We start from the raw sequence: 14,659 nt of genomic DNA on the forward strand, positions 1-14,659 counted from the left end.
CCTTCCTACATATCAACTTTATTCTTAATATTCCATGGTCCCTTAAAACACTCAGCTTTCTGTAACTGTTCTAATTATAAATCTGCAATCTTATATGATGTTTCAGCAATACATCTAATACTGCTAAATTGCTCTAAATTCCCAGGGGAAGGAAGATATATGTGTATTTGTGATTACTTGCATTTTTGTCAAATGGGCAGAACCTAGAGAAAAATAATCATTTTTCTTTTCTAAACAGAGCACTAACTTTGATATTATGTGACAACCCAAGAGAGTTCAGGAATTAAGTGGAGAACTTTATGACATTATAGGATAGTGGAAGTCAGAGAAACACAAAGACAAGGAAGCATATTTGTTTTTTCATTTTACAAATCAGGAAACTGATAGCCAGATTAAGAGTTTGAGTCATGGGCCACCTGGGCAGCTCAGTTGGTTAAGCATCTGACTCTTGATTTCAGCTCAGATCATGATCTCAGGGTTGTGAGAGCCCTGCATTGGGCTCTACACCTGCTTAAGATTCTCTCTGTGCCTCTCCCTCTGTCTTTCACCCCACCCCCTCTAAAAAAAAAAAAAAAAGAAGAAGAAGAAGAAGGAGAAGAAGAGTTTGAATCATTTGCCCATTTGTTGCTCATTGGGAAAGTTGAGGTTGGAGCTCCTCCCCTGATGTGGCCTGGCGTCCCTCCTCCAGTAAGTTTGGAGATTATGATATTGAAATAACAAGTCACTGAAAACCCAAATAAAAATACTTTATCTATTGGCCTTCCTAAAAATTTAGAGAATCTATCAATTTACATAGTTAGTGATATAATATTGAAATTAGCAGATAAATTCAAGTTTTAAAGAAAGAGAAAGTTGTAACTGCACATTCCTGCCCCTGAAGAAGGAAAGGTGTATTTTACACATAACTAGACCTGCTGTTCCCAAAAGGCCCAATTACTATCATGATCAAGTACAAATTCCTTAATTTAGAATTCAAGATTTGACATCAAAGTATCAAACCAGTCTTTCAAAAAGAATCTCCACTACTCATTAACTGTTCTCCAGGGTGATCCTTCAGTAACCCTGTTTACACCAAGAATGACCTCCTCCAGGCTCTCCCCCAGTCTTGTTTCCTTTGACCCCTTCTGCTCCTTTCCTTGGCTTTAGTGTTTGTCCCCGCCTCACCCTCACCCCACTCCCAACTAGGCTGTGAGCCACTCCTGAGTCGAGGAAAGGACCCCAGACCGTGTAGCTGGCACTCTTCGCTGACACCCCAGCCCTCTTCTGCTGGGCTATGGCTAATGTGGGCAATTCCCCAGAGCTCTTCTTTATTCTTTGTAATAGGATCTGCCCTGGGCAGATCACCACTATGGAAGAAAAAGTCTAACCCAACAAAAAACCTAAACCTTGTGTGCAGGTGTCATGAGAAACTTTCAAAGCCACTTATTTAAAAAATGCTACGACAGCAAGGGAGAGATCCACCCCTCTTCAAGTCCCAATTCAAGCTCCACCTTCCTCATTAGGTTTTATGTGACAGACAGTCCCAATTTCCCCTCCCTCGTCTGGATCCCCTAACAGATAATCTGAACACTAACATGGCACATAATACACGTGTACACCACCTTTCAATAGTTTTCTATGACTGCATCTACATCTCCCAGACAAAGCCACTAGCTTCTTAAGGAAGGATCTGTTTGAGTTAGATAAGGCTGTAGATATAGATCCAGTGACATCTGGTATATGGTGGATGCTCAATCAACATTTCCTAATTGATGACTGAGCCTCTATCAGACCCAAGTGGAAAACCTCAAAGAGTACAACAATCTGTTAATTCCTGTGATGGTTAGTAGAACCTAACATTTGTCTGAAGACCCCAGAATGAGCACCGTCTCTGTTCTAAGTACTACAGATTGGATTCTTGTGTAGATTCAAACTGGTCAGCACTCTGGAAGGAATTCTGGACTGTGAGAGCATCAGGATTTCCGAAAGATGCTCTTTTTTTTAAGGTATTTAACTTAAGAGCCCTGAGGGAGCAAAGGGCCTGAAGAGAGCAAACACCCACACAGCTTCTGCAAAAGGAAGGTAATCACATTAATAACTCTTGGTATTTTACTTGCATTGTTATGTGACTTTTGAAACAACCTGGAGAGGTAGAATGGGAAGTCATTAAAGTCCAAGGGGCAGAGAAGACGAGGCTGATTCTTTTCCAACTCACTTTTAGGCAGGAAGCATCAGCATATTACATATTTCTTCTTAGACATCTGGACTCCTTCACAAAGAGGTCTCTTCATTTGTAACTCCTGAGAACTTGGGTCTCCAGAGCTCCTAGTTCCACAGAAGATGTTGAAAGTTTCCTTGTTGGCATTCTACAGTCTATGCATCCAAACTCTTCCATTCTTATTTTATTTGCCATTTGGATGTAGGAACAGCCCCCAGAACCTTGAGCCCTCCTCTGCTCTGCGGCACCCATACAGCCTTTCAGATGAGTTAAATCAAGCCCAGAGGTCGGCAAGGGTACTAACCCATCATCTTCATACGCCATATATCATCTACATAACCAGCCCTGGAGTGCCTACCGACGCGCCCTCACATTGCAGTCACTAAACCAAAATCCTAAGACTCCCTCTCTGCGCGGTACTTCAAAACCCAGCCGGCATTTAGCCGGCCGGGAACTTACGGTTCGACTGAGCACAGCGGGGTAAGTGGGAGGAACTAGCGGTGCGCGGGAGGGAGGCGGGACAAATGTCTCCTGGCAACCGTCCCGGCGATTGGCCAGCCTGTCTGCAGCCGAGGCCAATGCCAGGCGCCTTGCGAACGCTCGTTGCGCCGAGTGCGGCTGCGCGGGAGATTCAAATCTGCGGCGGCTCCTCGCCGGTGGCGCGGGTGGGCTGTTGCTGGCCCGCGTCCTCTAGCCATGGATAACCCGGAAAATGTCTTTCAGTAAGTGTCGGTCCGGTGGGATGGGGACGAGTAGGGGGCGCAGTCTCCGGCTGCGGACCGAGGAGGGGGCTGGGGTACCTAGGATTCGGGGTCTGCAGGTCCCCGCCCGGACCGGCCACAGTCCTGCCTCCTTTTGCCCCTCCTGCCCCTTTCCGTGGCTTTGGTGTGCTTCCTCCCCGCCCTCACTCCCACCCACTAGGCTGTGGGTCACTCCTGGGTCGTGGAAAGGACCCCCGACCGTGTAGCTGGCGCTGTCCGCTGAGACCCCGGCCCTCGTCCTCCGAGCTGCGACCACGGTGGCAGTTTAGGGGGATTTGGCCAATTCGTGAGGCCCTCGGAGTTCTCGGTTCCCTTCTGTAAGGAGCCCGCTCTGCGCAGATCGTCGCCGTGGGAGAAAAAAGTCTAACCCAACAAAACCCCTAAGCCTTGCGTGTAGGTTTCATGAGAAACTTCCAAAGCCACTTAATTTTTTTAAAAAAATTATATTACAGTAAGGAGAGAACTTAAAATAGCTCTTACCCATAATCCCACAATCAATTTGAAAAGAAGTCTTTGAATAACGTGAACTTTAAAAAAAGCTATGCTACTGTCATTTATGTTAACCTGCTAACAATTTCTTACATTCCCACACCTTTGTTTTATGACTTTGAGGTAATTTATCTAGATTGTTTCAAAAGCATTTTAAAACAGTTCAGTCATATGTGACAGAAAATAAAACTGGTTAGTTTTTTTTATCAGCACCAGGGTAATTTACTTTCTTGGGGAGCAGAGGACTGAAATCATTAAGTACAGCCAAAGCAAAAACCTGTTTGCTTTAAGATTTCTCAAGCCTTCAATTTAGCTAGCAAACTATTTCACTTCTAAAAGCTTGTTTTCCCCCATTTTAAAAGAGAAATCAGGTATTTCTAACCTTATTTTTGACTTTGTAAAGACGAATTTGCTCTAGTGAACTGGATGTTTTTAGTATTCATTTACAGTGTATTCAGACCATTTTACTAGGGAGATGTAGTTGGAATTGGAGTGTGAAATGTTTATTTGGGGCAGCCTATTATTAACACGTATTTTGGGAGAGCACACTCACCTATGAGGCATGGGAAGGATATTAAGATTTAGGAGCAACTACTTTTTTATTTTTAAAAATAAGTAATACATTTATTTGGTTTTTAAAAAAGATTTAGAAAAGTATTCACTGAGATTTATTATGGCTGCCTACTGTCCCACGTCCTGATATGTAACCATTTTTCTAGTTTATTTTTCAAATGTTTCTTTTTTCAGATATATTTATATTATAATAATACATTAGTATATCTATATGTGCATGCATATATGTGTGTATATTGATGGGTGTGTATGTATATGTGTGTACAATCCCGTCCTTTATTTCATGTGATGTGTAGCAGAGCATATATACACTGCTTTTCTTGTTTAACAGTACCCTTGGAGATCTCTATCGTATATAGAACTCTTTCTCAATCTGTTTTACAACTGCATATTTCATGTACCATAATTGATCTAAAAAGTCCCCCATTGATGGATCTTTGGGTTATTGACAGTCTTTTTGCTAAATAGAGCTGCAGTGAAAAATCTTGTACATGTGGCAATTTGCACATACACAAACATATCTGTTTTCTAGATTCCCAGAAGTAGATTTGCTAAATCAAAAGTAAATCCATCTGTAATTTTGGCAGATATTACCGGTTCTCTTGGCAGGGATCAAGAGCACTCTTACCTGCAGGCAAGATGGGAGAGTGTCTGTTTCCCATTGCTTCATCTATATACTTTTGTCACATTTTTTTAGTTTTGCCAATCTGGTAAGTGAGAAACTGTATCTGACTGAGGTGAATTTCTCTTATGAGAGAGGCTGAGTATTTTCCTGTGGAATGCCTTTTATTTATTTTTTTTATTGTTTCCCCCCCCAATTTCTAAAAGCTCTGCTTTTTTTATACCAGTTTATTATATCTGTTTTGACTGTTTCATGTTGTGTTTATTTGACATGTAGAAGCTTTTTATTTATATATAGTTTACTTAATGAGTTTTTCTTTTGTGGCTTCTAGATTTTGAGTCATAGGAAACATTGATTTCATTGGTATAATGATATGATAGCCAGAAGTATTGCCTTGAAGTCCTTTTTTCAAAAAATCATGTGATTTCTCTGATAGAAAACCTGAAGTCTTTCTTAGCTTGACTCTCATACACAATAAGCAATCCCATAGGCAAGACCCATTGTTTCTTTCTCCAAAACACCCCAAATTCCATACTTGCTCTGTTCCCACCCTGGTCCAGCTCAGCACCCCCCCGGAACTGTGTAGCTCCCTAGCTGGTTTCACACTCCTGTTCCCATTCCCCATCCCCTTTGCTTGGAGGGGCAGAATGGATGTTTTAAAATGCACATTACATGTTGTCACCCCACCCTTCTAGCTCAGCACACTTGAATAGCTGCATGGCTCTCTGGCACTGATCAAGTGTCAGCCCCTCAGAGAGAATGGCCTTCCCTGACCACTCTATCTAAAAATTGTAACCTTTGTCACACTCTTACCTCATCTCCCATTTTGTTTTGTTTTGTTTTTCCTAAGTGCTTAATGTCACCTGACTTTATTTTACATATTTGTATTTGTTCATTTGCCCTCCTGGCACCTAAGCACCCTTGGAGAACTTTTCTTCACTTGGCTGATTTTTTTTTTTTTTTTTTTTTTTTTTAGCTGTGGTTGGGTATGTGGAAGTAGCAGCAAGCAGAGGGAGCCATAGTGGCTGATTTATGAACGTTGCCGTTATGTGTTCTTTGTCAGGGACGCAGTGTTGCATTGAGGCCCAGAAAGCGAACTATCTGGAAACCTGACTGGTGGTACCCTACACTCCCATACACATTCACTAGCCCCCTTCTGGTCTCCTAGTCCACTCTCAGCCAAGCTTCTGAGCAGCAAGGGGAGGAGTCCCACCATTTGAGGAATAGCAACTTCTGGAAACTGCCCGTCAAAATGGTAGTGACATTGGGCATCAGTGACAGGAGAAGGAGATTCTTAGGGGTAGAGCCTGCAAACCTCTTTCAGATACCTCTTTCATAAGGACTAACTTCAGGGGCCTTGGGTCTTGCTTTCTTTTGGAAAAATAACTGCGTCTGAGTTTTCTGACCACTTCTAAGAGAATAATCTTTTAATTTTTAATATACCATTTACTGGTATTTAAGATTTCCATTTTAAAATGTGTAAATGAGACACATAAAATAAAATATATCTTTTGGTTTTAGGAATCATCCCTAATAAGTCATGTGCATATTTTTCTCTGTTCTAGAATGTTTGAAGCCCATATGCAGAGCTACAAGGGTGATGATCCACTTGGTGAATGGGAAAGGTTAGCATTTGGTTTATTTTTTTCCTTTAAACAGACTATATGCTGCCCTGAAAATTAATATTATCCATATTTTTCTAGTTACATGCAGTGGGTAGAAGAGAACTTTCCTGAGAATAAGGAATACTTGACAACTTTATTAGAACATTTGATGAAGGAATTTTTGGATAAGAAGAAATATCACAATGACCCAAGATTCATCAATTATTGTTTAAAATTTGTAAGTATACTTTCAGGTGTATAATCAAATCTGTAATCCTACAATAGGATTTTGCTTGTTTCCCCTGATTTCATTTTAGACTGTCTTATTTTAACTCCTCAGTTTCCAGTCATAAATTTTTTAAAGTTGTATGGCCAGAGATGTGTATTTTGGAAGCTTTGGGCTTCTGTATTACAGAGTTAGTAATTTAATTTTAAAACCCTCCTCCTCTATCAAGTCTGTAAGTGTTACCACATGAGATAGAAACCATTAAATTGAAAGGTTTGTTGGATGAGAGGAGTGTGGGGATGGAAGGATAAGCAGGCACTGCTGGGTTCTCAGAGGGTTCCTGGGAGTAAATTAAATTCATTGTGAATAATTAAGAAAATATTAACTCTTGGAAACTAAATTTAATACTTAAAGGAAAAAGCTGTCTCAGGTTAGGCTTTAAAAGATTGGGTCTCCTCAGTCTTGAAATGAAGGCTTTGGGGGCATGAGTTCTAGTAATCATGAATGGATAGCGTTAAGATGGATTTGTTCACTAACTTACAGAACACTGGGATTTGAGGCACCCTGCGGCACTTGAGCAGGCTCAGATTAAGACAACTGTAATACTTAACATCTTGAGTCATTATGGAAGTCACTATCCTGGGAAATAGTGTGGGTAAATTTGGGGACATTGAATGTCAAGGAAAGGAATAAGCTTAAGTTTATGTTTGCTGTCAGAGCGCCGCACGAGCCTTCCCCTACACAGTATCGCCTTAAGCCCCGGTGAGGACTGAACGTGAAGGTGGCTGGGCTCTGGGCCGTACCTAGACCAACAGTTACTTTGTTCTTCTGTCTGCTTTGGGCTTCTGTAGGCTCAGTACAACAGTGATCTTCATCAGTTCTTTGAGTTTCTGTACAACCACGGGATCGGGACCATGTCATCTCCTCTGTACGTAGCCTGGGCAGGGCATCTGGAAGGCCAGGGAGAGCTGCAGCATGCCAGTGCTGTTTTTCGGAGGGGACTTCAAAACCAGGCCGAACCAAGAGAGCTGCTGCAACAACACTACAGGTAGTCTGAAAATAAAACTCGGGGCGCCTGGGTGGCTCGGTCTGTTGAGCGTCTGCCTTCGCCTCAGGTCTTGATCTCGGGGTCCTGGGATCAAGCCCTGCATAGGGCTCCCTGCTCAGCGGGGAGTCTGCTTCTCCCTCTGTACCTCCCTGCTCGTGCTCACCCTCTCTCTCTCTCAAATCTTAAAAAACAACAACAACAACAAAAAAAACTCTACATGGTATTCCCTACTTGGAAATGTGATGTTCGCTCTTAAAAGTCTTTTTATTATTAATCTGTGTGTATGGGAAATCCTTCTCATTGTGAAAATGTGGATAATACAGAATAGTATAAAGAAAAGGAAATTGCCCAGTAATATTACTGTCAACACTTTGGTGCACTGCCTTCCAGTATCTTTTCCTACGCCTGTGTGTGTGTCCTTGTATTTGTGTGTTTTAAGAGAAAATCATACTGTATGTCTGTTAGGTATACTGAGCTTTATACCGCCCTTAAGAAATTAGGAACTTTTATACTACTTATCAAGTAGGTGTGAAATCTTTCCTGGAGTTATGTCGTAATGGAACTGTTCTCTAAATCAACATCTAAGATGTTTTCAACATTTTGATTTTTATAAAGAACAACATAGTGAATATCTTCATGAATAACTCTATTTTTCACAACTTTTATTTTTTTCTGTGATTAAATATACCTCACTTAGGAAATGTTGAAAATATAGAAAACTGAAGAAGCAGAAGAAACCTGGCATTTCACTTTGGCATATTTCTCTCTGCTTGTTATAGGATTTACAAGCATGCTTTAATACACCAGAGCTTTGTGTTACAGTCTTTTTCCTTTGTCATAGAGTTATCTCCCAATATATTTCCTATTTTTATCTTGTTCCTTCTTGTAGATTCTCAGAATTGAAACTATCCAGTCAAAGGGCGTATGAAGAGTTTTTAAGTTCTGTGGTACATATAACCACATTACCCGCTCAAATGTTATAGCAGGTTTTTTTCGCCCACCCTCCAGCAGCATATGAAATAACTTCTCTCACTGTGCCCCTTGCCATCATTTAATATCCTCATTGTTTTCAACTTTGCTACAGTGCTCATGTTTTTTTTAAACTTTATTATGAGAATTTTCAAACATACATTAAAAAAAGAAAAATTAGTATAATGAACCTCCCATTTACCTATCACCTACTTTTAATAATTATTAACATTTGATCATGTTTTTTCTATGCTGAAGAATTTAAGGTAAATCCAAGACAACAAAATATTTTACCCCAAACACATAAACATCTTTAAAAAGTGATCTTTTTAAGAACCTTATGTCATCTTCACACCTAACAAATTTTAACTGTAATTCCTTAGTATCCTTTAATTTTCAGTCATTCCTCATTATGTACAGCATTGTGTTTTGTTGGGTTTTTTTAACTGTTGGTTTGTTTGAATTAAGAGTCACAAGATTTGGCGTTTGGTTGTACATGTTTTAGTCTCTTTATACTCTACACTCTTGCTCACATCACCCAAAAATGTCAGGTTTGGAAGTTGCATATTACTCGACAGGTGAGTTGGTATGCAAAGGTGCCATGAAATGACATATTTAAAAAGTTCTCACAGCATGAACAGTAATATATCTGCCTTTTGGAGTCACGGTCTAAGTTTTGGACTTCTTTCTTATAAATATTATGTTCATTATGTTCCAGATGTGTAGAATGCCTAAGATAGGGAGCTCAAGCACCCCATCTTGTAACATTTGCAGACTCGATACACAGAGAAAGAGGGTATATTTGTTATGTGAGTTTGAGAAACACTGACATAAACCAGGCAAAAAGGGGAGCTTTTCTAATGTAGTGTATTGGGTATGAAGAAAATCTCAGAATTTTTTTTAAAATTTTGAAGCAGTTCTAAAATTCAACTTAACATTCTCTCTTGATCTCAGTCTTCACTAGCTTATGATAAGCTTTCTTGATAGGTTTAGATCAATCTAAATAGATTCAGTTTTCGCTTTAATACAAATATGTATTAAACTAAGTTTGTCATCTATATTGATACCTTCACTCCTGTCATTCAGGTTATTTCAGGCACGCCTCACCGAAACGCATTTGCCATCTCAAGGTAAAATAATGCTTTTTAAAATGCCTATGTTGTTAGTAATTCAGTCTCTGATTTGCACTGCCTTTTTTTTTTCCCCTTTAAAAAAAATTCATCCATTATTTATTGACTGTATTGTCTTAGGTAATGGGGAAGGCACCCTGGTAATAATGCCTAGCAAAAATCCCTGGGGAGCAGAGCTCTGTCATAGCAATTTAAAAGAGCAAACCCACAAGAAAGCTTGGTTTCATTATATTTTTAGGACTTACAAAAAAAAAATTGCCCAAAATAGAGGACAAGATTTACTCTAGAGTCCATCTATCCTGAATTGAATCAAATGTGTTTAATGCAACTTTTGAAGAACTGTTGTCATTGTTTTTTTGGAAATAAAGATTACATTTCCGCAATAAGCATCAGCTATCCCATTCTGTTGTTTAAATTATCTCTATAATATTTTTCTTACCTAAAAAGTGTTTCAGTTACATTTTTGAGACAGTGGTCAATGACTTGATTTCTTATGCTACTTATTGAAAGACCAGGGGAATGTATTTGTAATAATTTTATTTAATATGGTTTTATCCTTGTTTCTCTTTGTTTCATCCTTTATTTCCCCACATAGCTAGAACCTCAGAACCTCTCCATGATGCTCAGATTTTAAACCAAATGACGACATCAAAATCAAATCCAGGAAATAACTCAGCCTGCATTTCTAAGAATCAGGTAATAATAATATTTGTGGGTTATGTGGAAACTGGGAATGGCTTTGAACGGTCATCCAGCTGCCTTTCACATCCCACTTCGACGTCTCATGTGTTTGACCTTGTCCCTATGTCTAACCTCTCTGTCAGCCAGCTGCACCTGTGGCCTGTTGTCATCTACCACTGATCACCTTAGATATTAAATTTAAATAACTTACTGTCTGGCCTTCACTTCCTGTGTTTATCTTACTTAGGGCCCCGCAATACATAAGCTTCTGTCTTCACTTCCTCCCCAGCAGCTTCTCTCCTTTGTCCGCCAGCCTCCCTCACACAGGCCGAGGAATCCCTCCTACACTGGGTAATACCCACCTGAGGCCTCTGAGTCCTGCTTAAAAACTCAGGAGCTCGGAATGATGGTACCTATCACCTCAACTAGGGCTTTCCTCCTCCCCAGAAATCATGTTTCCAGTTTCCTGGTTCACTCTTTATGTTTTACATATTTCTTAGGTGTCCCCTTTTGCTCTCTAATGCCACATAATAGTGATTTTAAACTTCACTTCCCTCACGCTTGGGACCTGGCGGTCTTTAATGTCTCCTTCAGGAGCTGGCAAAAATAGTATTTTCATGAGACAACAAGAGCCATTAGATGATATCTGTCGATTTTCCGCCACTAACCAGGAAATGGAACCGCATCCCTCCCTGCTGTCACAGTTGGGAAAAGTGGTCTTCCGCTTGTGCTCGTCCTTCATCCTCCTTGAGATTTTTGCCCTGTTGAGATTTCTGCTCAAGTCTTTGCTTCCCTCAGCCTGGTTTTCCAGCATCTGTCCTCTTCATGGTACAATTGCTCTTTCAGTTTGCTAAGGACCTCCTTTCAGCTATCTCCAGTGGAAATGCTTCTGTTCTTAGTGCAAGTTTTACTGATGTCACACATTCCTAGACATGAAATACGCATTGCTCACTTTGGTAGATACTCAGACTATCTCATTTTCCGTTCTACACGTTTGCCAGTCTCATTGCTTCCTATTGCCCCAACTATGTAAATTTTTAGACAGCAGAGATGGGTCTTACTTATGGTCACATTTCCAGGACTTAGCCCAGGACATGACATGTATCAGATATTCAATAAATATTTGTTTAGTCAATCAGGAAATTTTTATGATTTTTCTTATTAATGTAGAATTTTAGAATATTAATCCCATAACACATAGGCACTCTGGCCCAGCTCCTAGTCTATCAACTGGAGGGTAATAAGTGCCCTTCTCTACTACCAAGTAGAAATTTGGGGGGGGGGGGGGTGCAGAGAGAGAGGGAGAGAGAATCTTAAGTAGGCTCCACCCCCAGTGTCAATCTCACAACCTTAAGATCATGACCTGAGCCAAAATCAAGAGGCGGATGCTTAACCAACTGATCCACCCGGGTACCCCCCAAGTAGAAATTTTCTTAAATCAGTTTCTTATTGGACTCTTTAGTTACAAAAGTTAAAAGCTTAATAATCAATAAGTAATAATATAATTAATTGATTACAACTAAATTAATCATAATTTTAAGGAACATATATAAATGTAGTTGATGATCGGGGCTCCTGAGTGGCTGAGTCGGTTGAGTGCCCGACTGTTGGTTCTAGTGCAGGTCGTGAGAGGTCAGGCTCCGGACTCAGGGCAGAGTCAACTTGGGATCCTCTCCCTTTGCCCCTCTCCTTGCGCTCACTCACTCACGCTCTCTCTTTCTCTCTCTCAAATGAATAGATAAATAAAATCTTTTAAAAATAAAAAATAAATAAATCTAGGTGGTGATTAAAAAGCCCCTCCAATGCTTTCATATTGTTTTGTGAAATAATTTGGGGGACAGTTTCTTTTCAGTTAAGTGAATGCTTATGTTCCTTTTCTGTCTTTTCAGGGTTCAGAAGTTTCTGGGGTAGTATCTTCAGCTTGTGATAAAGAGTCGAAAAAGCAAGTATAACCTGTGCCATAATCTATTACTTAGTTTCCTTCGAGAGCTGTTTCAGTACACTGTGGTAAATAATACATTCTTCCCCATTATAGGGAACAGAGGGTGATCATGATTTCTAAATCAGAATACTCTGCACGGGCATCTTCAGCAGCCAGAGCTGACGTGCAGCAGGTTGTTATGTATTGCAAGGAGAAGCTTCTTCGTGGAGAATCAGAATTTTCCTTTGAAGAGCTGAGAGCCCAGAAATACAGTCAACGGAGAAAGCATGAACAGTGGGGTACTTGTACTCTTATGATTTGAGATACTCTGATGTCACTTAAAATAATAACCTTTGAGTAAACCACCTTGTTAGACAGGTGATTGACTAGGCTGAAAGAATCTGTAAAAACGTCTCTAGCTCATCTATGAAAAGCCTAGAAATCTTTGTTAAATACAAGAGTGGCAGCCACATGTGTCCAGGGACTCAACTGATGTCTTGACAGCAAAGCTCAGAGCTGAAACAATACTGACATAGATAAAGTAGATAGACCAATGTTGCCTTCGCTTTTAGTGATATTTTAAGCTTTTAAATAGCACCTGTATGGGTTTGAACTTCTGTATGTAGTAGTTTTAAGCCGGTAGGTCAGTTACTTGTACTGTGAAAGGGTTAAGTCAGGAATTGGAGTTGAGAAGAGATATTCTGAAGTCTACAAGTATGGCAAAGGAGACATTCAGATGGAGTCCTCTGATCAGAGTGCCCTGTCCTTCATGGCTGCGTAGCAGGTCGCGTTCTGTTCCGCATGGGAAAACCATGTATGTTAACACCCACATCTGCACGTGTTTCCGCAGTAACAATGTGGACGTGAGAGAGGAAAGTGAACCTTCGTTCACGCGGGGTTTATACCATCTAAGCCATTTGGACGGTAGCTGCTCTGTTGGCCTTTTTTTTGGTTTATCATTTCTCATTTGTTCAACCACTGAGAGAATAGGCCATTCACACTCCTGGAGGACCCACTTTGTGTCATGCATGGATGCATTTTTCTTTCACACACTGTGACCTAAGGTCTTAGGGAGAGGATCTGATTTGCTTGTGATGTGGTCATGTTAAGCAGTCACCGAAGGTAGGACTAACTGCCATGCACGTGACACACTGACCTTGCAGGGCATTCGACTCCTAGTTCTTCTTAGAAAGCACCTAGAGATTTAGATCTTTTAAAAAGTGTTCCATTTTCAAATGATTTGCAGGATCACAACTGTTTTAGAAGAAGTGATTAATATCATACTGTGCTATCACCAAATATTTTTATCGATCACTGTGTAAGTTTTTATAACCTACATGCCCTGAACACACAAGTAATCAGACTGAAGGCAGGTAAAAATTATAATTAAGAGGTAATACACCTTTCAGTTCTAATAACCTAAAACACCTAGAAAAGACTAGTAAAAAAATTGCCATTCTAAAAATAACCTTTGATTCATTTTCTTGTGTATTCCTCTGATGACCTGAATTTATGCTGGAAACCCTGTTCTCTTTCCTAAAGTAAATGAAGATAGACATTATATGAAAAGAAAAGAAGCAAATGCTTTCGAAGAACAACTATTAAAACAGAAAATGGATGAACTTCATAAGAAGTTGCACCAGGTGGTGGAGACGTCCCAGGAGAACTTGCCTGTTTTCCAGGAAAGGTCTGAGGTACGTGTGTGCTTTTTGCTGAGCGCTTCCCGTGCCCAGTGACGCTGATTTCTGTTTGTACTTGCTCCTTTCTGGGCCATGTCTTTAGACTTAATTCTGATACTAATGTAGCTACTAGCATTCCAAATTTTTGCGATGAGACACAGAAAGATACTCAAAATGTAAAATGAGAAAAGGCAGTTACAGATTGTGTATGTTTGTATGTGTGTATATGTACATATTTTTATGTATTCATATACGTGGTCTTTGAAATTTTTTTTGCACAGTTATTAATATATAATGAGAATTTTAAAGTAATTATTTCATTAATTCATCATCTAGATATATTTTGTTTGCCATTGTTTCATGTTGGAAGAGGGGGAGAGGTGATGAAATTGTTAGACTCATGTATTTCTTAAAATTATTAATGAATAGGGTAGATTGAGAATAAATTTTAGCTACATAATGGTTGCTTAAACTTTCACACAGTATATGTCTGTCTGTGATACAGAATACAATAAAGATAAACACCTTAATTTCTTCTTTTTTAGATTTTTTCTTTTTATTTAAGAGCTTTATAGAAGTATAAGTGAAATGCAATAAATTACACATATCAAAAGTATAAAATTTGCTAAGTTTTGACATGCATATACTCTCATAAAACTGTCTTCACAATCAAGATGGCGAACACATACATCACCCCAAAAGTTTTCTTGCCGCTTAGTTCTTAGAAAAACATGCTGCATTTGTCTTGCTTCCTGATGT

At 39.8% G+C, this 14,659-nt stretch overlaps 1 protein-coding gene across 1 annotated transcript in view; it reads left to right on the top strand.

Annotated features, from left to right (window-relative positions):
* The first annotated feature begins 2,829 nt into the window (after positions 1 to 2,829).
* The window catches only part of BUB1 (BUB1 mitotic checkpoint serine/threonine kinase), a 40,778-nt gene continuing 28,948 nt past the window's right edge, over positions 2,830 to 14,659 (top strand). Inside the window, exons 1-9 of the mRNA XM_057309098.1 lie at positions 2,830 to 2,919; positions 6,208 to 6,267; positions 6,346 to 6,484; positions 7,324 to 7,520; positions 9,576 to 9,619; positions 10,215 to 10,315; positions 12,190 to 12,242; positions 12,336 to 12,520; positions 13,764 to 13,915. Coding sequence (XP_057165081.1) covers positions 2,894 to 2,919; positions 6,208 to 6,267; positions 6,346 to 6,484; positions 7,324 to 7,520; positions 9,576 to 9,619; positions 10,215 to 10,315; positions 12,190 to 12,242; positions 12,336 to 12,520; positions 13,764 to 13,915 — 957 coding nt within the window. The 5' untranslated portion in view covers positions 2,830 to 2,893. The remainder of the gene's footprint in view (positions 2,920 to 6,207; positions 6,268 to 6,345; positions 6,485 to 7,323; positions 7,521 to 9,575; positions 9,620 to 10,214; positions 10,316 to 12,189; positions 12,243 to 12,335; positions 12,521 to 13,763; positions 13,916 to 14,659) is intronic.

This window comes from Ursus arctos, unplaced genomic scaffold (assembly GCF_023065955.2).
Source record: "Ursus arctos isolate Adak ecotype North America unplaced genomic scaffold, UrsArc2.0 scaffold_8, whole genome shotgun sequence".
NCBI classification, from domain to species: domain Eukaryota; kingdom Metazoa; phylum Chordata; class Mammalia; order Carnivora; family Ursidae; genus Ursus; species Ursus arctos.